This window comes from Gigantopelta aegis, chromosome 14 (genome assembly GCF_016097555.1).
Source record: "Gigantopelta aegis isolate Gae_Host chromosome 14, Gae_host_genome, whole genome shotgun sequence".
Classification (NCBI taxonomy): Eukaryota; Metazoa; Mollusca; class Gastropoda; order Neomphalida; family Peltospiridae; genus Gigantopelta; species Gigantopelta aegis.
The window spans coordinates 38,742,827-38,770,495 of NC_054712.1; the positions used below are offsets into that span (position 1 = coordinate 38,742,827).

A 27,669-nucleotide genomic window follows, 5' to 3' on the forward strand; every position below is an offset into this window, starting at 1 on the left:
GGAAAGCACATACCATGGCCTTTATCCAGTTGTGGTGCGCTGGTTGGAATGAGAAAAAACCCAATTAGCTGAATGGATCCACCAAGGTGGTTCGATCCTGTGATGCAAGCACCTCATGTGAGCACTCAATGGACTGAGCTAAATCCCACCTCCTCGTAGGATAAACTGCCTTCAGTGGACTTCAGGGCTTAAGTTATGACTATACACTGATGGAGAGTGCCAGTGGTCAAAGACTTTACTGATGGCAGTCCCTGGATAAAAAATTATATGGCAAGAGTACATGTATATAAATGTGAATGACAAAATCGTAATTATTATATGATCAGGGCCCCGTTCCACGAAGCGATCTTAGCCCTAAGATCAACTTAAGTCCATAGGGTAGCTATGCTCTATAGGTAATCTTAGGTCATTTCCTGGAACGGGGCCCAGTTTGGTATCTCTGACACAATGCAGTCGAATGAGCATTTGGCAAAATAGCGGTTGATTCTATGAATCTCTATCTAGTGCCTCGTCTATAGGAGGACAGCCACTTCCGAGGAGATCCTTTTCTGTAGATTCAATCCATCTTGCATTGCCACAAAGAAAAACTGCCACTCTCGATCCCAGACTAGCACCGGACAGAGCTGATTAGAATAAGTACATACATGTCCATGATGATATGCATTCATTTGCACTATCATGACAGTGATGATATCAGATGGTTTGCGGAAGGTGAGCATATCCTGTCCTTGCTGCTCCTTGGTAAACAATAGAATATGTGATGGCAGTATAGGTTTCTTCTCTCACACTTTTCAACAAAATGTCAAAATAGCCATATGCTAAACTTCAGAATAGCAGGGGCCTAGCTTTGGATTTTCAGGTGGTATGCAGACTTTTTGGCGATGGAATAAAATGCTATTGGCTGTGCCCCCCCCCCCCCCCCTCCCCCCCCATATATTTTAATTTAAAAAAATATTTGTAATCTCAGGTGGAATGCAGCTGTGTACCTGCGTATATGGAATTCAGGCTCCTGAATAGCCACACTTTAAAATGTGCTGACGTGTTATAAAGCAGAGTTTCTTATTCATTATACTACCTTTATTTGAAGTGGTGTTTATATTGGTTATTGTTCTATTTTAAATTTTCTTTATATTTTTCCTTTATGTAGTTTCAAGGAAATGTTCTAGACTGTGCAATGAAAATTCTGGATGAATCTGGCCTCAACTGGTCAGTCCGGGGTAATCCAATACCACTAGTCAGAAAAATATCAGCCTTGGTAAGTATTCGATTTTTTATTCACACACAGCAATTTTTTTTAATAAATAAAAGTGTGTTCCTCCAATATGTAATTGTGGGAAACGATGTTATAACATGACGTACGTTGTTTCTCCAGTCCTGGCTCAGACTATGCATTTGAAATATGACGTCATTTCGTCATCTCCTTCTAGTTGTGACCAAAAGATTTTGAGTTGGGTCTTGTTATTCATAAAGAAAACAACAATAATAATATGGATAATAAAGAAATTATTACACATCGCGTGTGAGTCGTACTGATTTTACGAAACTCATGTCAGGATTCATGTATTACTCTCGCTCTCACTCGGGCAATACAAAAATCCTGACACTTGTTTCGTAAAATCAGTACAACACACAAGCTCGTATAATTATCTCTATGTCTGCATGAATTTTTTAAACTCTACACTAATGAGATAATTTGTGGTTTAAATTTATTGATAAAGTTGAATCCTTGCAATTTTCTAATTAAAGATATCATCAAGTTCAGTTCTTTTTGTTACTAGTTATAAATTAAATAATTTTGTATTTCATTTAAAATATGCGAGTTATTAAAAATTTGGTTTGTATATATTAAATTTTCTAACACTTGTTATTCATTTTAAAACTAAGTCAACTTTTGCTACCTTTTATTTCTGTAATCACAAGAGCCCAGAATATCTTTACATTTAAAACATTTTCCATGACATGACAAGACTGGCAGGAAGGCATAATATAAAACTAGCGTAAACCAATGCATAGCATGGAAAAATTTGTATGGAATATGGTAGACTTACACTGGGCTTCCCTCCAACCACCCCCTCCAACAACAACTGCCATGTATATAGCCAGCCCACATTAGCCAAAGATATATACATGGCCACCATATATATACAGCCACTTCTTTGTTAACAAAGATGGCCACACCCAGTAAACATTACTTTATGGATTTCATCTTTGTATGCAATATTTAGCACACTGTGTGTATGGTAGTCGACTGGACATGAGTGAAAAAAAGACCCTTGTGAAGTGGAGCATTGGGTAATTTAACAAAGAAGGCAGTTAGCAGTGCAGAACAAAAGAGTGATAAGATTCATCGGAAACTGTTAAAAAGACCTGTTATATTGTATTATATTATACATTTGAACAGCCCCATACCTGTTTCGGTTATCAGCCCTCAGTGTCATTTTGTAGTGTTGGTATCAATGTTATTAACTTTTAGTTTTAAGGTGGTTTTAGTGGAAACAATTTTTAAAGTTTTATACAAATGTCATAAACAATAAAGTGTTTTTAAAAAAAAAAAAAATTGTTTTAGGTGAATGCGCCAGATGATGGGGGGATTCTAGTTGGTAATTGGTCAGGAGAGTATCCAGGTGGGAAATCCCCGCTGTCTTGGACAGGAAGTGTGGCCATCTTGGAGGAGTACTACAAGACCTCGATGCCAGTCAAGTACGGACAGTGCTGGGTCTTCTCCGGAGTGGTCACAACAAGTTGGTGTTCAGTCTAGTCTAGTAATAGTGATCAGCAACAACCACATCAGGCTACTGCAACCAATGGTTTACAGGCTCCCATTTTTGTAGGGTGTAGAAAGGGGAACGGCTGACTTTTGACCAAATTAAGCAAAAATGCCTGAATCTGAATAACAAAGTTTATTCATATTTGCATTATTACCAAACAGCTATTATATATAGTTTTCCAAATTAAGCATTGCACATTTCAAAATGGATTACAGCTAATATTGCCCCACTCCCATGGCTAGTGATATTCAATGTTGGGCTAGTAAATAACTACTATTGCCATGCCTGATGGCTAGTGAAAAAAACAAGAAGAGTCAAATGTTGCATTTAAGTCTATTTTGTAAATATGAATATTCTTCCCCCACCCAACCCCCAATGTTAGTGTTTTTAAGCTCTTTCTCCCTCTTTTTGTGACATCTGATTATTAAAATTATTTAGTAAAATTTTATTAACTTAAAGTAAAGTAGGGCCAATGCATTTTTAATTGTGGCTAGTAAAACTGTTTTAATTACTGATCCCATGGCTTGTGGATTTTATAACATGTTTACAAGTCCTACATTAAATGAGCATGCATTATCATAACCAATTCCCCTTCTATTGAAATAGTTTTCATTTCATCGACAGGGTTTCTGCCAGAGGTTAAAACGGGTATGGCGCCATACTCAAATTTGTTTGCAGATTTTTTTTTAAGTTAACCTTTTGACAAAATTACTCTTATCATTACTGTATGATTTTCTTAACCTTAACACTAAACTTAGCCCATTTTGTTTCTTGGGGAGGCCCCCCCATACCCCCTGTTGACTGTGGTTGCATTCAGTTCCATAGCACCATACCCAAATATTTCTGTCTGGCGGAAACACTGATGAAGGATTCATTCCCCTTGAAAATGATGGCTTCATTGGGTTTTAGTGAACAGCTTTCTCGTTATGTTGTAAAATCTGTTTCTTGGTAGTTGATATGTTATTTATTTGACACTGCAGTTTGTAGAGCTCTTGGAATTCCCACCAGAAGTGTGACCAACTTCGCGTCTGCTCACGACACAGATGGCACCATCACCATTGACATCCATTTTGATTCGGAAGGAGAGCTCGATGATAGCAGAAACTTTGATTCTGTTTGGTAAGAGATTTCTTTTTTCTTTGTACATTTTATGTGGAATGTAGTTCAATGGTAGATGGGGGCTAGATTTAGCTCAGTTAGTAAAGCACTAGTTTGAGGTGCTTGGGTCACCGGATCAAACCACCTTGGTGGACCCACTGGGATTTGTTTCTATCCCAACCAGTTTTACATGACTGGTATATCAAAGGCCATGCTATGTACTGTCCTATCTGTGAGAAAGTTCATATAAAGGATCCCTCACTGCTAACAGAAAAAATTTACTGAATTTCCTCTGAAAACTACCAATACATATAACTAAATGTTTGACGTAAAATAGCTAATGTTTTCCAATGGTGTTGTTTAACCAAACCAAACTTTAACTTTCAATGGTACAGAGCTCAGGTAAGGTGGACTACAAGTCCACTAAATATGTTAAAACAAAAGCATGAAGTAAATTAATATATAATGTTTTAAAGATGAACATTTCACATAGTTATACATCTCAATCATATTCTTTCATTGTATTCATCCTTTTCTTTAATCCCTATAACCATTTTCCACACTCACTACATCAAATCCTCCTTTCCTCCTTCCACCCACCCATCCATGAATCAAGCCACTTACCCAAATCCATGATACCACTCACCCATCCTCCCATCAATCCATCCATACGCCAATCTACCCCCCCCCCCCCACCCACCAATCCTCAATTCCACTTGCCAACAATATAGTCAGCTATCCATCCATACATCCATCTATTCATCCATCCATTCATCCAACCACCAACCACACACTCATTCATTTATCAATCCATCCAACCATACACCTTTCCAATCACACACCCAACCATCTATCGATCCATCCAATCCATCCATTCATCTATCCATCCATCCACCCATCCACCTTTCCAATCACATATCCATTCATCCATCCATCCACCCACCCATCCACCCAAAACACACCCACCCACCCATCTATCCACAAAGTTTATCCAATCATGCATCCAAACCCCACTCATCCATCCAATAATACATCCAATCATACATCCACCCACCCATCTGTTCCCCATCCACCCACAAACCCACCCATCCATTCATCCATACACCCACCCACCCATCCATGCATCCATTGCATCATCAATAAACACACACACACACACACACATACACAATGCCCATCCAACCATGCATCAATTAAAAGAAATGTCATAGTATTTGGTTTCTTCCTGCAGGAACTTCCATGTGTGGAATGAGGTGTTCATGGCACGACCTGACCTCCCAACTGGTTTCGGTGGTTGGCAGGCAATCGACGCAACACCACAGGAGACCAGTGACGGTGAGTTGGTCTATGAGCTTACTTTAAATACACTGGACAACAACACAACAACAGCAGCAAAAAAACAAGCTGAACAACAAAAAGAGGAATATTAATAATTTCTTTAATATATTGCTATGAAATTTCCCAAATTATAAAATGGTTAAGTATGTAGAGAATAACTTGATACTACTTTAAAATAATAAATGCATTTGCCATTTAACTAGAGTAGGATAAAATCAATATATTGAGGCTGTAACAGGATTAGTAGTCCACCACTATAGGTTTCATCTCCGTCCTTTGTCTGTCTGTCTCTTCTTCCGTCTGTTCCCAATAATGGAAGTAATAACAATTTTGTGGGGCCGGTAGGGGACATGTATTGCTTTAGCACTGGCCTCGGTGGTGCAGTGGTTAAACCATCGGACTACAGGATGGTAGGTACAGGGTTCGCAGCCCAGTACTGGCTCCAACCCAGAGTGAATTCTTAAGGGCTCAGTGAGTAGGTGTAAGGCAACTACACCCTCTTCTCTCTCACTAACCACTAACCAACTAACAACTAACCCACTATCCTGGACAGACAGCCCAGATAGCTGAGGTGTGTGCCCAGGACAGCGTGCTTGAAAAGTAATTGGATATAAACACGAAAATAAGTTGAAATGAAAAATGCTTTAGCAGTACTCTCAGAATGCTTGTTTTAGTTATCCTCCTAATGTAGTCAATGAATTTAAGAACACAATAAAAATATAACTTAAGTTTATGAAACTACTTTATCGATCCATAAATTTGAGTATGCAGCAAAATGTGTTTTTGACAAAATCATGAACATTTATTAAGCTCATGAAAATAAAGGGCTTCATAGTTTAGAAATGTATGTATATCATCATACATTGTAGTTTGTTAATGTGTATACATTTTATTCATTTACTAATAGAAAGAAATGTTTTATTTAACTATGCACTCAACACATTTTATTTACGGTTATATGGCATCAGACATATGGTTAAGGACCACACAGATTTTGAGAGGAAATCTGCTGTCGCCACTACATGGGCTACTCTTTCCGATTAGCAGCAAGGGATCTTTTATTTGCGCTTCCCACAGCCAGGATAGCACAAACCATGGCCTTTGTTGAACCAGTTATGGATCACTGGTCAGTGCAAGTGGTTTACACCTACCCATTGAGCCTTGCGGTGGACTCACTCAGGGTTTGGAGTCGGTATCTGGATTAAAAAATCCCATGCCTCGACTGGGATCCGAACCCAGTACCTACCAGCCTGTAGACCTCATTTACTAATAGATAAACTGATGTAAGTAAGAGTGGAATTTGTAAGTGCAACTCTTGTCACATTCACTTTTATTTCACATCATTTTACCAACTAGTCTTTGATTTTGAATTTGAACCATTATTCAAAATGCTATAAAATGTTCAAAATAGGAGATAATAACTCATGTAGAAATGTATACGGACTGCTAAAAATTGTTAATTGTCACAATTGTTTTTTTTTTAACTTCTGTTTTTTTTGCAGGTGTTTACTGCTGTGGACCTGTTTCTGTAGAAGCAATCAAACAAGGGGAGGTAAATATGCCGTTTGATGCTCCGTTTGTGTTTGCCGAAGTGAATGCTGACCGTGTCTACTGGTCAGTGATGCCGGACGGTGAACTGGTCAATGTGTACATCGACAAGGGAGCGTACGTATTAATGTACACCTTTAGTAATTAATTAGATAGAAGTTCTTGTCTGAGCGCAGGTTCTATACAAAGCGACTATTCTGAGTTTTTATCCCTAACACCGGCCTCGGTGGCATCGTGGTTAGGCCATCAGTCTACAAGCTGGTAGGTACTGGGTTTGGATCCCAGTCGAGGCATGAGATTTTTGATCCAGATACCGACTCCAAACCCTGAGTGAGTGCTCCGCAAAGCTCAATGGGTAGGTGTAAACCACTTGCACCGGCCAGTGATCCATAACTAGTGGGAAACGCAGATAAAAGATCCCTTGCTGCCTGTTGTAAAAGAGTAGGCTATGTGGCGACAGCGGGTTTCCTCTACAAAACAGTGTCAGAATGACCATATGTTTGACGTCCAATAGCCGATGATAAGATAAAAAATCAATGTGCTCTAGTGGCATCGTTAAATAAAACAAACTACTTTACTACTTTACTTTCATCCCTAACAAGTCTTCCATTTGTGTTCCCCTCCCAACAAAATAAGCACACATCCACCTTTATATGGATATTTACATTTGGAATGAACTTTGGCTGAATTATTTCAAATTTAGTTTAGCCATTGGAAGAAATAATAAATTTGGATGTACACATTTTTTTAATACCAAAATTGATATTGATATTAAAGTGTCCAGAATTCCATTTGTTATTGAGATATTCATATTCTTACCAAGACAAGGTAAGTAAATTGTAATTTTAATAATGTAAAAATATTTGCTGAAAACCTTTTAAAATGGTTAAAAGCTCAGAATTGTCTCTTTAGAACCGTACACTTTAAAAAACCCCAACATAATGTTAAGAGTTAAAAGATAAAGCTTGATATTTTATTTATATATTACACACTTCTGCATGAGTAAAGTAACAACATTTTACATGTAAACCTTTTGGAAAAAGTATTGTTTGTACACTTGTGAAAAAAATGTTGTCAGATAATCATGGGTGGATAAAAAGAGATGTGATTGGGGTGGGGGACATGGACGTTAGTGCCACCTGTGTAATATACAATATTATTGAATAATTTAGCACTTACAATGCAATGACTTTGTCGGTACTGTATATGAATCCAACATGATTTAACAACTTTACACAATGACATTTGCATTTATGCCTTTCAGATTTTATTGTTAAATGTGTAATAAAATGTTATTGGTTCCCTTACTGGTCCAACCGGAGGGGATTACAGGTTTCATCTCCATTCATCCATCTGTCCGTCCATCTGCTGTCCCACATATAGAGCCAAATTTACAAAGCATGTAACTACATGCCTAAACACCCGTGTTCAAGAAAAACCAGCTTCATAAATTCGGACCATACATGCAATTGCTTTTACAACACCCCTAGTTTTGCACAAAATATTTTTACAGGTTCCCCATACATGTTTTAAGCACAAGGCTACTTGACACAGCTAGTGGTACTAGATGAAGTAAAATTGCATACATTTTTGTGCCCAGATGAAACTAATTGTTTTTACAACCAACACACTCGCATTTATCACCAATCACAGAACATGTGGTGTTAACTTCTCTATCAAAAGTTCGGTGCATCTCGAACTTTGACCCAGCCAGAAGTTATTTGGTTTAGTACAACCTTCAGCAGTACTCTCAGAATGCTTGTTTTAATACAGTTCATCACAGATTTTAAAAACAGAATAAATAAAACTTCAGGGAGTGTTCAGTAGTTACTTCTGGCATTGTTAAGAGGCACTTGTAACCCTTTTACTATGCACCCATACTACTGACGGTCGTTAATTAATGCTGTGGGTCAGACCAGCTTTATTAGCTGCCAGGTGGATACAAGGAAATACACAGAGACTGCATCCATGGAGGAAGTTGAGACAGGTAGGCGATGGTGTGGACAGCTCAGAAGACAGAGTCGAAGGAAACTGACAGAAAGAGTTGAAACAGATTGAAATCATAAATAAAACTTTTTAACAATTGTCTAGGAATGTGAATAAAATACAAAGTTATAGCTAGACTCATGATAGTAGGTAAAGTAGTTTATAGGCCTAACGTCTATATACACATACATGTATAGGTATAAAAAATAAATCTTTTAGAGAGAGAACAAAAAAAAGCTGAGATAATAAAGAGAACAACAAAATCAGTACCAGTTATTATAAAATTTATGTCCCTCATGAAATAATTTAAGTTTTTCACTCGCTAAAGCTCTTAACAAGTGAAAATTATTTTACTTGGGATATGAATTTTATAATAACTGGTAATGTGTGTATTATCCTCTATTTCTCAGTGCCCAGTGGTAAACCGCTCGCATGATGCGTGGTCGGTTTAGGATCGATCCCCATCGGTGGCCTGATTGTTCTATTTCTCGTTCCAGCCAGTGCACCACGACTGGTATATCAAAGGCCGTGGTATGTGCTATCCTGTCTGTGGCATGGCACATATAAAAGATCCCTTGCTGCTAATCGAAAAGAGTAGCCCATGAAGTGGCGACAGCAGGTTTCCTCTCTATATCTGTGTGGTCCTTAACCATATGTCTGATGCCATATAACTGTAAATAAAATGTGTTGAGTGTGTCGTTAAATAAAACATTTTCTGTTTCTCTGCCTCTTGCAGTGTTGGAAAGAACATCAGCACCAAGGCTGCCGGAGTCTCTGACCGGGAGGATGTGACATCGAGATACAAATTTTCTGAAGGTAACGTACGCACTTCAACAAATAGAAGACATCATTCAGAACAGAAATATCAGATGAAAATTAAAGTATAGATGACTATTACTGCCTACTATGGATGTCAGGAAATACAATAAAATTGTTGCTGAAATCTAAGAAGGAAGGAAGGAAATGTTTTATTTAATGACGTACTCAACACATTTTATTTACAGTTATATGGCGTCGGACATATGGTTAAGGACCACACAGATATTGAGAGAGGAAACCCGCTGTTGCCACTTCATGGGCTACTCTTTTTGATTAGCAGCAAGGGATCTTTTATATGCACCATCACACAGACAGGATAGCACATACCACGGCCTTTGATATACCAGTTGTGGTGCACTGGCTGGAGCGAGAAATAGCCTAATGAGTCCACTGATGGGCTGAAATCTAAGAAAGGCATGATCTCATTGGTTTAACTGTTGTAAGTCATACAGGGCTCTTTACAGATTTGAATAGTGCTTGAATGTGTCAAAAACCCATGAAAAGTTACTGAGTCGTTAAACTCTCTCTGTGTGGGAGCCGGTACTATAGGATGGAACCCACTACCTACCAGCCTTATGTCCGACACCACTGAGGCTGGTGCATATCATTTGTATGCACAGGTAATTATAAGACAACATATTTTGATGCGAGATGGTGAGATATCATAATATATGTTAATTATCAATGGTAATATTTTATGTTAATAATGTGTGCTAACTTTTGATTGGTCAGGTTCTGATGGCGAGCGAGTGGCAGTTCTAAAAGCCAATCAGCTGGGCTCTACCATTCACAAGGATATCTACAAACGAGGCCAGAATGTGAGTACCATGTTCTAACTCAGTTACATGTATAAGGTTATTGGATATTTCGTACCCAATTTGTTTTGTCCCTGTATGTTTTGTACCTGATTTGTTTCATACCCAATTTGTTTCGTCCCAGGATGTTTTGTACCCAATTAGTTTTGTCCCTGGATGTTTTGTACCTGATTTGTTTCATCCCAGGATGTTTCGTACACACTACCATTTTATACCCTAGACATTTCATCCCCTGGTCATTTTGAACAGCATATTTTTGGTCTGTCTTAGTTAGTTATTTGCTTAGGGAATTTTAAATGTTTTGTTTTTTTCCAGGATTTAGATATGCTTACTATGGGCATGGAAAGACAGAGCTTCACATAATACAATTTTTATTCCTAATATATAATACTGACAATACTGAAACACTCTGGTAATAACTGAAACTGAGTTTGTTAATAAAATAGGAATTCTTGTCTAATAATACCTCACCCATGCAACTGCCCTTGGTGGATTAGTGATAGGCTAAAGGCCAGTAAGTACTGGGTTCATATCCTGGCACCACATCCCAGAGTATGTTTTATGGCCACTACACTGACTTGTCTCTCATTAAAGAGTAACCATTAACCCATGTCCAAGACGGACAACCATAAGCATATAGGCTCCCATTTTTCATGAACGGAAGGGTGGGCAGGCTGACTTTTGCCCGAATTAAACAAAAGTGCCTGAATCTGGATAACAACATTTATTCATATTAGCATTACTACCAAACAGCTATATAGGGTTGTAAATGAATCACTGCCCATTTTTACATGGTTTGTTTTGTTTAACAACACCACTAGAGATTTATTAATCATCAGCTATTGGATGTCAAACATATGATCATTTTGACACAGTCATAGAGATGAAACCCGCTACGTTTTTCCATTTGCAGCAAGGGATCTTTTATATGCACCATCCCACAGACAGGATAGCACATACCACGGCCTTTGATATACCACTCGTGGTGCACTGGCTAGAGCGAGAAATAGCCCAATAGGCCCACCAATGGGGATCGATCTTTTACATTGATGACAACTAATTTTGAGAGTAGAATGATGGAAACACATGGTAAAAAGGTCTCAGGTTAGCACATTTTGCCCGAATATCTGTATAAATTTTGCGTGAATTTGCTCTCCCCCCCCCCCCCCCCCACACCTCCCCGTCTCATACGCTTATGCAGACAGCCCAGATAACTTCGGATGGTGTATACCAGAATGTAGCTCAGTGGTAGAGCACTTGCCTGATATTTGATAGGTTGTGGGATTGATCCCCTTTGGTAACCTCTGTGTTTTTCTCCCCATCTATCTATTACGATATGTCTGTGCGAAAGTGCATATAAAAGAGCCCTTGCTGCTATGTGATAGGATTAATGTGTGTGGCAACAGTGAGATTCTTTTTCCATCACTTTAGACTAAGTTTCAAAACAGGGATAGCTCTGCATGAGCAAAACATTTCGCCAAATTATCTTTAAACATGTAAAACCACAGTTATTTTCCAACAAAATATCAATTATTACTTGAAATTTGTTTGCCAAATTAAAATAAAATTTGCCAGTTGTTCCTAAAATTCGCAATTGTCGAATTTGGCGAGTGGCAGAGCTAGCCCTGCAAAATAATCATAATTTTAAACACCAAATAACCATAGTTTAAAATGTCATTAAAATACTATTCCATTTCCTCACCTCCATGCATTGTTATTCATTATTAATTTCTTTCTACACTGATATGTACTATTTATATGCAGACATTTATCATTTTCATTGACAAAATTACATTTTAAAAAACATAATTGTTTTCCAGGATGTTAAGTTCAGTCTTCTGTTCAATGATGATGTGTTTGTTGGACAAGACTTTGAAATTCAGATGAAGATGGTCAACAACAGTAAAGACACCCGCACCATCAGCGGTCGTCTGGCTTGCAAAACCGTCTTCTATACCGGTGTTCCATTTGAGAAGTGCAAGTCCGAGCCATACAAGGTTGTGCTCAAGTCAGGAGAAGGTACGTCATCAGAATTTGTCACTATACATCTGTAAATACAAATGGGTACCATACTATAATGAGGAAAAATGGCAAAATATTTTTTGGCTTTTTTTTTTAATTTCAAGTTTTCAGAAATGTATGATATCCAAATATTTTGCATCAAAGATATATGTGTTGACTGGTATTTTGAACATGTGAGTTGTCTCTTATTTTTAAAACAGTGTGTTAAGAAGCTTATGGTAATATTTTGGGCAATTAAAATATAGTCAAACCACCATTTTATGACTAAAACAGGCGCGGATTCAGGTCATTTTCTATCAAACAATATACATGTATATTACAGAATACACAAAAATGCTAAATTATCCTGTCCACCTGTCAAGGACCTTTAAATTCTATGTTCAAAAAACAACAACGGGTCTATTAAAAAAAACATTGATCCGCACCTGATTAAAATATAATAAATAAATGACGACTAATATAATCATATCAAATATCAAGATTAAGGAAGACATTCACAGCATTAAAAGTTTGGTTTTTGTTACCATTGTCCATAAAGTAATAAAGTGGTATTTCTGGACCACTGTCTCCGTATTCATAAACGTACTTAAATCAAAGTATGATACTTACATACATACTTCAAGTATGTTGATAAATATCATACACTGACTTAAATACGTTTATGAATATGGAGCCTGGAGTCCAAGTTATCGAGGTCTCACGGTATATGATTGACTTTCAGTGAAGATCATCACAGTAAAGGTGGATGTGGATGATTACAATGACAAACTTCAGGACTGCTGTCTGATGGACATCACGGCATTCGGCCGAGTGGACGAGACCAAACAGATCTTTACGAAAACCGACGAACTCAGACTACGCAAGCCACATCTCACCATCAAGGTAAATAACTCTAAATAATATTACACTAGTTTTAGAATCTGAATACCGGCCTCGGTGGTGTCGTGGTTAAGCCATCGGACATAAGGCTTGGTAGGTACTGGGTTCACAACCCGGTACCGGCTTCCACCCAGAGAGAGTTTTAATGACTCAATAGGTAGGTGTAAGACCACTGCACCCTCTTCTCTCTCACTAACCACTAATAACTAATGCACTGTCCTGGACAGACAGCCCAGATAGCTGAGGTGTGTGCCCAGGACAGCGTGCTTGAACCTTAATTGGATATAAGCACGGAAATAAGTTAAAGGGACAGACCCTAGTTTTTAAATACTACAGCATATTTTTTACTATTAGAGCCATTTATGATCACTGAAATCAAACATTACTTATATTTTATTCTTTAGATTATCCATTTCTGGTCATCCTGGTGTTTCTAATACAAAAAATATTCTAGTCAATTTTTTAAAGTATATTTCCTGTTTTGATGTCACAGACTCTTCTTTCACGCTATTGTAACTTTATTCAAATGAGTTACAGGTTTGTAAATTAACTAAACTTAGTGTCCGTTTTTTTACGGGTTAAAACTATGGTCTGCACCTTTAAAGAAAGAAAGAATCTGAATGACCAAACCCATATTATCCGTGATCAAGACTGTATCTCTTCATAACACAGTCGATTGAGCATGTAGCAGAATAATGGTTGATATTCCATGAAATATATGAAATGTATCTATAGGAGGATAGCCACTCTTGACAAGATCCTTTACAAGAGAATACATCCTTGGGGCCATTCAAATATTACGTAACGTTCAAGGGTGTAAGTGGATGTAGGTCTAAAGTGTTACAAGTGCTGGGAGGGTATATTGAACAGCATTATGTAACACCTTTTTTAAAATTACTAAAATCTATTGTGTTTATTTTTATTTTTGTTTTCATAAATGCTCTGTCACAGCAAAAATGTTTAACGTAAGTAATTATAGCTAAATAATAACCAATGTAAATTCAGTTAAAATGCGTATCTGTACTTTTCCAAATCACAAGACAGTACATTAAAATCATATGAATGCGAGTAAGGGGGGGGGGGGGGGGGGGGGGGAGTATCCAAGCACTACATAATATTTTGGGTGTGTATGGTCTAGTATTAGGGATCATTACAATAGGGAGTCCAGGTTGTCTATAATCTTGACAAAAATAGCATTACGTAATATGTGAATAGCCCACCACCTTGCATTGCCACAAAGAGGACTGCCACTCCCAGACCAGGGTTAGGGTTGGTTAGAAGAAGACCTGTAAAGTGATCGCCTTGCAATCAAATTTTCAAATAAGTTTCATTTGAAAATTCATGTGATTGCTTGCTTAAAGAGAGAGTTATCTTTCAATTCGTCTTTTATTTTGCTCCTGGCAAAGACTGTCCATTGTTTTTAAAACTAATCTGTAACATGTGTCCATCTGTCTGTGGTGACATTATTGATATTTGTCTGCAGGTTTCAGAGCACGGTAAAGTTGGCCAGCGAATGAAAGTGGAGATTTCATTTGTGAATCCTCTCCCTGTGACTCTGACTCGATGTCGGCTGGAGGTGTCCGGAGCCGGTCTGCAGGAACCACTCATCATAAAACAGGGGTAAGTATAACTTAACACATGACAAAAAGCACATGCTATATATTAGGTACTTAGTGCATGGTGTGTGTGTAGTGTGGGTAAGTATAGTTTAGCACATGATAAATGGCACATGCTATACATTAGGTACTTGGTGCATGGTGTGTATGTAGTGTGGGTAAGTATAGTTTAGCACAGGACAAATGGCACACACTATACATTAGGTACCTGGTGCATGATGTATGTGTGTGTGGGAAAATGTAGTTTATATATGACAAAGGGTACACGCTAAACATTAGGTACTTGATGCATGGTGTGTGTGTGTGTAGCTTAGTGTAAGTATAGTCTAGCACATGGCAAATAACACATACTAAACATTAGGTAACTTTAGGAATGGTGTGTGTGGAGGGTAGTTATACTTTACCACATGACAGACAGCATGCATTAATAATTATTTATATATATATATACATATATATATATATACGAAGAGTTTAGGCGCAAAACGCGATATATCCATTTTTCATTTTCAGTAAAAGTGATTTTCTTTAATTGGCGTATATCGCGTTTTGATAAAAAAAACGGGATTTACCCAATACAATTTCATAAGGATCAATCATGTTTTGCAGCAAATCAGCGGGCCTACGATTAGCCCTTACTGACATACAATAATGGCTTTAACTAAAAACTAGAAAGAAAATGGTTGATATCGCATTTTGCGCCTGAACTCTATATACATGTATATAATACGATTTCAAATTAGGATGCAGTACAGTTGTTCTTTAGCACAAGACAAATGGTACATACCGGTCAAACACACTGTAACTTTGTGTTATTTTTCAGCTCTGTGGAAGCGAAAAAGACGTTTATGACGTCAGTGGACTTACTTCCGAGGAAGAAAGGCGACCGTGAACTCATTGCCTTGTTCAGCTCTGATCAGCTTGATGATATTAACGGATCTGTTACCATCCACGTCCAACCCAAATAAACAGCATGTCGTCTTGGATCCTGCCTTTTCAATGTCTTCTTGGATCCCTCCATTTCAATGTCTTCTTGGATCCCTCCATTTCAACGTCTTCTTAGATCCCTCCATTTCAGTGTCTTCTTAGATCCCTCCATTGCAAACTAAATGCTTCCTCTATAACAGATGTTTACATTACAGTGGCAGATTTAGGAATTATTTTAGTTGGAGATAATAATCCAAAAGGACCTCACAGCAGTTGGTATTTACAAAGGAACATTATTGCAGTCATACATGTAACATAATGACTGTACATTAATGATGTATAAGAGCATTTTCATCAATAAAAGTAGCAGTTTATCATTATTAATGGCAGAAAATGTTTTCTAAATATGAAATATGATTTTATTTGGCAAAAACCCAATGTTTTAGAATGTTTATGTGAATGGACCTGATCAAAAGGCACAAGTAACTACCAAATAATGAGCAAAATACATCTTTACAGGAACCACTTGCACACTGTGTCATTCTAAATAAATGTCTTTAAAAGACTCAGTTCCTGCTAAGTCTAAAAAAATATCCAAGACTTAATCCTATAACACTTTGGAGAAATATCTTTAGAATATTGAAATCTACAAGTAAATCTACATCATAAAATCATTCAAAATCCGAATAGAATGAACAAAAAAAAAAAAAAACTTTCTTTAAAAAAAAAACGTTTTTACATTATTGGAAGAGAAAAAATTACATAAATACAGGTACATGTGTTTTCAACAAGCTGAAAGTTTTAAATTTTAACTCTTTTGTTTTTTTCAGTGTTAGTTTAAATTTCAAATCTTTTGCTGGTGTTATATTATTTGGTGCTGATATCATTTTCAGTAGACATTATAGCAGGCTTTACTTAAAACTCGTCATCTTACTATTTGCAATTAATATTTTCTTTACAACTGATAGAGGAAAAATCTTTATGAATTGGAGCTATTAATATAAAGTATTGCCACAACTATAAACTTTTAAACCCAATGATATAGATAATATAGGTTTTATACAGCTTTAAACACTTGCATAAGTGCATTTGTTTTGTTATAAATATTAATATTGTTTAATAATAATTATGATGATGTTGATGCTGCTGCTGATGATGATGGTAGTGATGATGATAATGATGATTTTAATGATGATGATAATGATGCTAATGATATGTTGTGACATATTTAGCACATGTAATCATACACATGGTTAATGCTAATGAATTATGTTTTTATAGATGTGTGTTTGTATTGCTCAGCTGAAGTCTAAAGAACTTGGATACGCTAAATCATGTCTTAATACCAAAAAGTGTAACCAGCTATGAAATCCATTATATATTGACATACAAAAGAAATGTAACACTATTTTCAAGACAGCTGCTAGAATATTATATTTACTCGTTTGAAGCTACTTACAAACTTTAACCCAGTACTATTTTTATTTTACTATTTTGGCAGTTATCAATGGTACACCTCAGATTCAAACTTGCCATACTGTGAATACTACATTTCAAGGGAACTAGATTAAATATAATACGTACATAGAGTAGCACATTATGGAAAATAACTGAATTGTACTGTATGATCAATTCTAAATTCTAAATGAATAATGTATTAAATAGTAAAAATAAACTTGGGATTACAACTTTAACACGGCTCACACTGGAACTCGTTTGGGTTTAGCCAATTTTCAGAAATCTCGAGTATTTCCTTCAAAAACATTAAAATGTGGTTAATTCGAGGAATATTTTATTAGCCAAAGTCTAAATTGTGTAGCCATTTTGTATAAAAATTAGCAGTTGGTTCATTTGACAATGTACAGGGTGAGTCCTGTTTAAAATACGGAAGTCCTTTCTCTGAAGTTAACCATTAATACATGTACTATATGACTTGAAAATGGTGGGCTTTCTTTTGCATGTTAAAACATGTAGTACAGACTAGTACTATTGTATATAAATATACATGTATTTAAAGGGACAGATCCTAGTTTCAACCCATGAAAATGCATACTAAGTTTAGCTAATCTACAAATCTGTCACATATTGGGATAAAGTTACAACTGAGTAAAACATGAGTTTGTGACTTTGAAATGGTGAAATACCTTCTAATAATAGACTAAACTCGTCTCCATAACTGTTAGTTCTCAAATGCACGTGCATTTTAAAAAATATGAGAAATGCATTTTGTGATATTAAAAACACCAGGATGACCAAAAACACTTCGAATGTATGGAAATGGATAATCTAACCAATAAAATCTACCGGTAAGTAAGGTATGATTTCAGTTATCAAAAATGGCTCTAATAGTCCAGAATATTCCTTAGTGTTTAAGAACGAGGGTATGTCCCTTTAAGAATTATTTTTACCAATGTTTGATACGATCAAATAACAAGTGTTGTTTTATGTTATTTTATGTTATTTGCATACCTAAGTGCTATAATTTATGTTTATACACACAATATTTACATGTAATATATATGTGCTGTCCTGTCCATTTGTTATTAATATAGACTGTTAATTAATGTTGTGACTTTATGAAGTCAAGAAGTGAGGTCTGACTGTGATGGTAATAGCATCAACTATTGCATTTAGCAATATTTGTCTCCATTTTTCATGAAGTGTAATTGACCTAGACAATGAAACTTGGTTTATAGCTGAGTCTGTGAATGTTCATGTTAGGTATTGCATGCATTTTAAAAATTAAAACATTTATTTATAAAAATATATATATATATGTGTATATATATTATAAAATTAATTTAAAAAAAAAATTAATGTTATTAATTGATCTACAAAATGAAATTTGGTTTATAAATGAGTCTGTGAATGTTTATATTAATGCAGGTTTTTTTTAAATTAGTGAATTTTATTAATTGATCTAGACAATAAAACTTGGTTTATAACTGGGTCTGTAAATGTTCATCTTACTGCATGATAAACAGTAAAACATATATTAAAATAAATTTACAATTTTGTTGTTTTGTAAAATTAATTTTTAAAAAATCAACAATAAAACTTGGTTTGTAACTGAGTCTGTGAATGTTCATCTCACTACATGGGGGGTTGGGGGGGGGGGGTAAAATTAATTTTTAAAAATAAATAATTTTATTAATTGATCCAAACAATAAAACTTGGTTTGTAACTGGGTCTGTGAATATTCATCTTAATGCATGTTAAACCAATTTTTTTGGTTATGTGAATTACGTTTACAAGGAAGTTTACAATTGGACTTCTGATGTGAAGTATACATGTATTTTTGGAATACATTAATAAAGTTCTGGTGATTTTTTAAATTTTAGAACATAGTGATTTACTACAAAACCAATGTTTCAGTTCTCATGAATTTGAAGTTGCACAACCAGTATGTGAACGGTACAACAGTTTGTGTTAAATAACGTGTCCTGCTTTACTCGTTTATTAGCATATTGTTGATGATTATATTGTTAACAATCATTCAGTAAATGAATACACACACTTCTGAGCCAAAAATATACAACTGCCAGCTCTTGCAAATAATCGTTTTATTCTTGAACCTTATTGTATAATTGACCTTCCAAGAAGCTGTGATTGTTTGCACATATTAGACTCCCAGTTTACAATACCTAAACATGTTACTGACACCAATCTTTCTATGATTGTTTGCACATATTAGACTCCCAGTTTACAATACCTGAACATGTTGGTGACGCCAATCTTTCTATGATTGTTTGCACATATTAGATTCCCAGTTTACAATACCTGAACATGTTAGTGAAGCCAATCTTTCTGATTGTTTGCACATATTAGACTCCCAGTTTACAATACCTGAACATGTTACTGACACCAATCTTTCTATGATTGTTTGCACATATTAGACTCCCAGTTTACAATACCTGAACATGTTAGTGACACCAATCTTGATGTGATTGTTTGCACATATTAGACTCCCAGTTTACAATACCTGAACATGTTGGTGACACCAATCTTCCTATGGTTGTTTGCACATATTAGACTCCCAGTTTACAATACCTGAACATGTTAGTGACGCCAATCTTCCTCTGGTTGTTTGCACATATTAGACTCCCAGTTTACAATACCTGAACATGTTAGTGACACCAATCTTAATGTGATTGTTTGCACATATTAGACTCCCAGTTTACAATACCTGAACATGTTGGTGACACCAATCTTCCTATGGTTGTTTGCACATATTAGACTCCCAGTTTACAATACCTGAACATGTTGGTGACGCCAATCTTTCTATGATTGTTTGCACATATTAGACTCCCAGTTTACAATACCTGAACATGTTGGTGACGCCAATCTTTCTATGATTGTTTGCACGTATTAGACTCCCAGTTTACAATACCTGAACATGTTAGCGACGCCAATCTTCTTATGGTTGTTTGCACGTATTAGACTCCCAGTTTACAATACCTGAACATGTTAGCGACGCCAATCTTCTTATGGTTGTTTGCATGCATTAGACTCCCAGTTTACAATACCTGAACATGTTGGTGACACCAGTCTTCTATATTTGCCAACATTGTTTTCCTATTGTGAATGAGTTACTAAATTTAACATAAATAGTTTTTTCCTGTAAGAAAATTATTGTTTTGTTATTGTTATTGTTTTTCGTCATCTTCTTTTGGTAAGGAATATTGCTGTATGTACAACATACGTGATTGTTGGTTTTGTTTTTATTATTATTAAGTGAAATTTGTTTTTTTCAACATTAATAATAAACTGTCAGTAATATGTGCAAGGGAATAGCTGCTGGGTTTTTTATTGATGTGTATTTTAAAATGCCCGTGAAAGATACCACAAAAGAGGGGGCAGAGGAGGTTAAACATATATTCTGATCCCCACATTTGGATTTAAAATTTTTAAATTGGTTTATTAAAAAGATATTCTCTTTTTACATTTCTGAAGTAAAATAATTATGTTTTTGTCTTATTTCTCGTGGAAACGGAGTGTTAATATTATGTTATTCATAGCAATATGCCATTAGTAAATGTTTCAACATGTACACACAAAGTAGCCATAGGCCTATATATTGGTGCTTTTATACTGTTTGCTAATTAATATTATACACCGCCTATTAATTCTTTTTTATGAAATAAAAATATTTTATTCAAAATCTTTATTCTTCATTTCAATAATCTGTTGAAATATATGTGTGAATTTTATGGTATTATTTTAATAAACATGTATACTGTACAACAGGTGTTCTCAACTGAGATAAAAGAAAAAATACTGTACAGACAGATATCATTCTCAGTAAAGATAACATACTGTATATTTAGTGTCATTCGCAACATTAAATATACTGTACAGGGGCAGGACGTAACCCTGTGGTAAAGCACTTGCTTTATGTGCATTCGGTTTCGTATCAATCCCCGTCGGTGGTCCAATTCGGCTATTTCTCATTCCAACCAGTGCACCGTGACTGGTATATCAAAGGCTGTGGTATGTGCCATCCTGTCTGTGGGATGGTGCATATAAAAGATCCCTTGGTACTAATGGAAAAATGTAGCAGGCTTCCTCTCTAAGACTTTATGTAAAGATTACCAAATGTTTGACATCCCATAGCCGAGGATGAATAAATCAATGTGTTCTAGTGGTGTCGTCAAACAAAACAAACAAACGTTTTAACATACTGTACAGCACGTGTCATCCTCGACAATCTGATTAAAATTAGCTCTACTGGGTCTAGTGGAGCTAATTTTAATTATATTGCATTCTCGACATTAAATACACTGTACAGCAGGTGTCATTTTCTACATTAAACACACTGTACAGCAGGTGTCATACTCGACATTAAACATACTGTACAGCAGGTGTTATTCTCGACAATAAACATACGGTACAGCAGATGTCATTCTCGCCATTAAACATACTGTACAGTAGGTGTCATTCTTGACATTAAACATACTGTAAAGCAGGTGTCATTCTTGACATTAAACATACTGTACAGCAGGTGTCATTCTTGACATTAAACATACTGTAAAGTAGGTGTCATTCTTGACATTAAACATACTGTAAAGCAGGTGTCATTCTTGATATTAAACATGTTGTACAGGTTTCATTTTTGACATTGAACATACTGTACAGCAGGTGTCATTTATGACATTGAACATACTGTACAGCAGGTGTCATTTATGATATTAAACATACTATACAGCAAGTGTCATTCTCGACATTAAACATACTGTACAGCAAGTGTCATTCTCGACATTAAACAAACTGTACAGCAGGTGTCATTCTTGATATTAAACATGTTGTACAGCAGGTGTCATTCTTGACATTAAACATACTGTACAGCAGGTGTCATTCTTGACATTAAACATGTTGTACAGCAGGTGTCATTCTTGTCATTAAACATAATGTACAGCAGGTGTCATTCTTGACATTAAACATACTGTACAGCAGGTGCTCGACATTAAACAAACATGTTGTACAGCAGGTGTCATTCTCGATATTAAACATGTTGTACAGCAGGTGTCATTCTCGACATTAAACATACTGTACAGCAGGTGTCATTCTTGACATTAAACATACTGTACAGCAGGTGTCATTCTCGACATTAATCATACTGTACAACAGGTGTCATTCTTGACATTAAACATACTGTACAGCAGGTGTCATTCTTGACATTAATCATACTGTACAACAGGTGTCATTCTTGACATTAAACATACTGTACAACAGGTGTCATTCTTGACATTAAACATACTGTACAACAGGTGTCATTTTTTACATTAACACACTGTACAACAGGTAGACCAATGATAAGTGCTCACCTGATGCATGGTCGGTCTGGGATCAATCCTCCTTGATGGGCCAATTGGGCTATTTCTTGTTTCAAGTAGTGCACCACGACTGATATATGAAAAGCCATGGTATGTGCTATCCTGTCTGGGATATAAAAGATTCCTTGATACTAATGGGAAAATGTAACAGGTTTCCTCTCTTAGACTATAGTTTAAAAATGACTCATTAATAAATCATTGTGCACTAGTGGTGTTGTTAAAGGGACATTCCTGAGTTTGCTGCAATTTTAAAGATGTTATCGACCAACAGACTTTTTAATGATTGTACTTACATATCAAATATATATTTTTTGCATTAAATATTAGTCGCTGTATATTAAACGTGTTTCTGATCATTGTAATATTTGTACTAGGTTAAATTTTATTTTGTTTCCTGAATGTTTTTGTTTTTTTGTACATACGAAATTATTTGAAGACAAAATCCAGTTTGGGTTTCTTACAAATATTAAGACGACCAGAAACACACTAAATATACAGACACTGATATTCTAAATAAGAGAATATATTTAATATGTAAGTTTAAACTACAAAACCGTAATACATGGTCATAGCCTTATCTCTGCACAATGCAGAGTCGAATGGACATTTGGCAAAATAGTGGTTGTTACAATGAATCTCTATCTAGTGCCTCGTCTAGGAGAACAGCCACTTGCAAGAAGATCTTTTACTGGAGATTTCATACCTTTTACACTGCCAAAAAGAGGACTGCCACTTTCAGACTAGTTTATTAAATCACAAAACTAGCAATGGAATAAGTACAGCTGTGATGACATGCACTCATGAATCACTGTCATAACACATACCAGGTGTTCGTGCAAAGTGAGAGTAGGTGTTCGACGTCGTGTGCGGGGGGGTGTGTGTGTGTGTGTGTGTGTGTGTGTGTGTAAAGTGCTCGCCTGGTGCGCGTTTGGTTTAGGATCGATCCCCGTCGGTAGTCCGATTGGGCTATATCTCGTTCCAGCCAGTGCATCACCACTGGTATATCAAAGACCGTGGTATGTGCTATCCTGTATGTGGGATGGTGTATGATAAAATATCCCTTGCTACTAACGAAAAGTAGCAGGTTTCCTCTCTAAGAATATATGTCAAAATTACCAAATGTTTGACATACAATAGCCGCTATTTCTCGCTCCAACCAGTGCACCACGACTGGTATATCAAATGCCATGGTATGTGTTATCCTGTCTGTGGGATGGTGCATATAAAAGATCCTTTGCTACTAATCGAAAAGAGTAACCCATGAAATGGCAACAGCGGGTTTCCTCTCTACATATCTGTGTGATCTTAACCATATGTCTGATGCCATATAACCGTAATTAAAATGTGTTGAGTGCATCGTTAAATAAAACATTTCCTTCCAATAGCCGATGATTAATAAATCAATGTGTTCTAAACAAAACAAGCTTTAAACATTTCGACATTGTGTGCATGCTTGCATTTTTGCACATGGTGAACTAGCCCCAGTACTCTGACAGTAAGGGAGCTAGATGGATATTTGGACAGTTATCACACTCATTACTGTCAGAGAATCGTGTAGCCACAGTATTCTGACGGTAAGGGAGCTAGATGGACATTTGGACAATTATCACACTCATTACTGTCAGAGAATCATGTAACTTTAGTACTCTGACTGTAAGGGAGCTAGACGGACATTTGGACAGTTATCACACTCATTACCGTCAGAGAATCATGTAGCCCCAGTACTCTGATGGTAAGGGAGCTAGACGGACATTTGGACAGTTATCACACTCATTACCGTCAGAGAATCATGTAGCCCCAGTACTCTGACGGTAAGGGAGCTAGACGGACATTTGGACAGTTATCACACTCATTACCGTCAGAGAATCATGTAGCCCAGTACTCTGACGGTAAGGGAGCTAGACGGACATTTGGACAGTTATCACACTCATTACCGTCAGAGAATCATGTAGCCCCAGTACTCTGACGGTAAGGGAGCTAGACGGACATTTGGACAGTTATCACACTCATTACCGTCAGAGAATGTAGCCCCAGTACTCTGACGGTAAGGGAGCTAGACGGACATTTGGACAGTTATCACACTCATTACTGTCAGAGAATCGTGTAGCCCCAGTATTCTGACGGTAAGGGAGCTAGTACAGGGAGCTAGCCCCAGTACTCTGACGGTAAGGGAGCTAGACGGACATTTGGACAGTTATCACACTCATTACTGTCAGAGCCCCAATGACAGTAGCCGTCCAGTAGCCCCAGTACTCTGACGGTAAGGGAGCTAGACGGCATTTGGACAGTTATCACACTCATTACCGTCAGAGAATCATGTAGCCCTAGTACTCTGACGGTAAGGGAGCTAGACGGACATTTGGACAGTTATCACACTCATTACTGTCAGAGAATCATGTAGCCCCAGTACTCTGACGGTAAGGGAGCTAGACGGGCATTTGGACAGTTATCGCAAGATGTGACCTCTTCAAGTGACAATACACAGGTTTTTTTTTTAACAGTATTCATTAATTTAGTGGATATAGGAAGCGATGATCCAAAGTGGCACAGTTGAGCTCGACCTTCCATATATTCACACTGTATTTCTTAATGGTCTGACTGGCCTCGATGGCGTCGTGGTTAGGCCATCGGTCAACAGGCTGGTAGGTACTGATTTCAGATCCCAGTTGAGGCATGGGATTTTTAATCGAGATACCGACTCCAAACCCCGAGCGAGTGCTCCGCAAGGCTCAATGAGTAGGTGTAAACCACTTGCACAGACCAGTGATCCATAACTGGTTCAACAAAGGCCATGATTTGTGCTATCCTGCCTGTGGGAAGCACAAATAAAAGATCCCTTGCTGCTAATCGGAAAGAGTAGCCCATGAAGTGGCAACAGCGGGTTTCCTCTCAAAATCTGTGTGGTCCTTAACCATATGTCGGACGCCATATAACCATAAATAAAATGTGTTGAGTGCGTCGTTAAATAAAACAGTTCCTTTCCTCAATGGTAGACGTCTTACCATGACCTGATCTACCAGAATTACTATTATCATTCAGTCATGTTGTGTTTTAACTCTTGTATTCTTGTTTAATAACAAACTGAAAATTCAGCAGCAGTTGAAGGCATCACTTGTCAAACTTGCCCTGGACAATGGACTACTAATCTGATTCTCTGTCAATTCTTTTCCGACAGTCGAGGATGTCCCATCACTGCAACGTGTCATCACACTGAAGTATATACATCCTCATCACTGGGCGGGATGTAGCCCAGTGGTAAAGCGTTCGCTTGATGCGTGGTCGGTCTAGGATCGATCCCCGTCGGTGGACCTATTGGGCTATTTCTTGTTCCAGCCAGTGCTCCACAACTGATGTAACAAAGGCTGTGGTATGTACTATCCTGTCTGTGGGATGGTGCATATAAAAGATCCCTTGCTGCTAATTGAAAAGAGTAGCCCATGGAGTGGCGACAGCGGGTTTCCTCTCAATATCTGTGTGGTCCTTAACCATATGTCCGACATCATATAACTGTAAATAAAATGTGTTGAGTGCGTCGTTAAATAAAACATTTCCTTTCCTTTTCATCACTATATACTTACAAATCCGCACTGCTGATGTCAGTAGTCATCAACACTAAAGATACTCATATATAATTATGTTAAGTCATAAACAGACAACTCATGTCATTTCTGTATGTTCTGTATCAAGACGAAAGGTCCAAACATATGGAGGTCACTTTGTAACGAAACAATGACCCCAGTTATTATCATTGCATTATAGTACTGTTCATGACTGGATCTGATATTAACTGTTGTACATCTAATGAAACCATGAATGCCCTTAACACCTTTGACATGGACTAGCTCTGCCATTCCCTTCTTACATAACCTTCTCCAGAGGAAAGTCTTTAAATGCCACATCATTCGCGACACTTGCCTAACACTCCGATGAACACCCTGTACCCAGACAGTAGCAGATGTTGACAGTTTAGAATCAGTATTTGATATGTTCAGTTTTGCCAGATATTCTAGGTTTCAGTTATAACCTATCGTACATTATATTTGTTCATTGAATTTACATTTCCAGTGGACATAAAATTATTTCGAAATATATTACGTTTTCAATATAGCCGCAACGCCATCCATATAAAATTGTAAAGTTCAAAATGGCATCAAATTGTATAAAGACTCATAAAATGATTGTAAATGCCCTGTGTGACAAAAAGAGACCTCATTTATTATTATATCTCAATTAGGAAGGAAAGAAATGTTCTATTCAACAACCCACTCAACACATTTTATTTATGGTTATATGGCGTCGGACATATGGTTAAGGACCACACATATTGAGAGAGGAAACCCGCTGTCGCCACTTCATGGGCTACTCTTTTCGATTAGCAGCAAGAGATCTTTTATATGCACCATCCCACAGACAGGTTAGCACATACCACGGCATTTGATATACCAGTCGTGGTGCACTGGCTTTGTCAAATAAAAAGCGAAATAAATAATTTTTATTGTTTATTTCTTTTTAACATAAATGATATGTACTTCATTAATTTTTTTTTTATTTACTAGGTAGTTCGTCCATTCATAATTAAGAAAAAAGCCCACTGTTACCATGTATGTGAATCGGTCCGTAAAAGACAGCTAATAGCTACCGACTTATTATTAAATAATTGAAAATTGTTCAGATTAGATGTATTTTTCATTTCTATAGCATAGGCCTAGATCTGGAGCCTGTTTCACTAAACATCGTAAGTTATGTTTTGCACGTAAACGTAAATCTATGATTATTATTACTATTATAGTTCAACAAATATAGTTAGAAGAGCACATATTTCATTTTCTTTTGTCTTTAAAATACTCCAGCTTCCGTAATGATGTACTTTTCTACGTGAAATTGATGCCAAACACGTGTAAACGCACGGCCGGTATAACTGCTAGTAGCAGACGTAAACTTACGATGTTTTGTGAAATGGGGCCTTTAGTGCCCGAGTTTACGAATTTTTTTAATTAATATTAAATATATTTCAAAACCA

The 27,669-nt window shown here is 36.7% G+C and overlaps 1 protein-coding gene across 1 annotated transcript in view; it reads left to right on the forward strand.

The window, feature by feature from the left end:
* The window catches only part of LOC121388210 (protein-glutamine gamma-glutamyltransferase K-like), a 32,101-nt gene extending 14,174 nt beyond the window's left edge, over positions 1–17,927 (forward strand). Inside the window, exons 6-16 of the mRNA XM_041519480.1 lie at positions 1,148–1,255; positions 2,567–2,741; positions 3,749–3,887; positions 5,098–5,201; positions 6,707–6,869; positions 9,475–9,554; positions 10,290–10,375; positions 12,193–12,391; positions 13,116–13,276; positions 14,757–14,893; positions 15,713–17,927. Coding sequence (XP_041375414.1) covers positions 1,148–1,255; positions 2,567–2,741; positions 3,749–3,887; positions 5,098–5,201; positions 6,707–6,869; positions 9,475–9,554; positions 10,290–10,375; positions 12,193–12,391; positions 13,116–13,276; positions 14,757–14,893; positions 15,713–15,857 — 1,497 coding nt within the window. The 3' untranslated portion in view covers positions 15,858–17,927. The remainder of the gene's footprint in view (positions 1–1,147; positions 1,256–2,566; positions 2,742–3,748; positions 3,888–5,097; positions 5,202–6,706; positions 6,870–9,474; positions 9,555–10,289; positions 10,376–12,192; positions 12,392–13,115; positions 13,277–14,756; positions 14,894–15,712) is intronic.
* Positions 17,928–27,669: the final 9,742 nt, after the last annotated feature.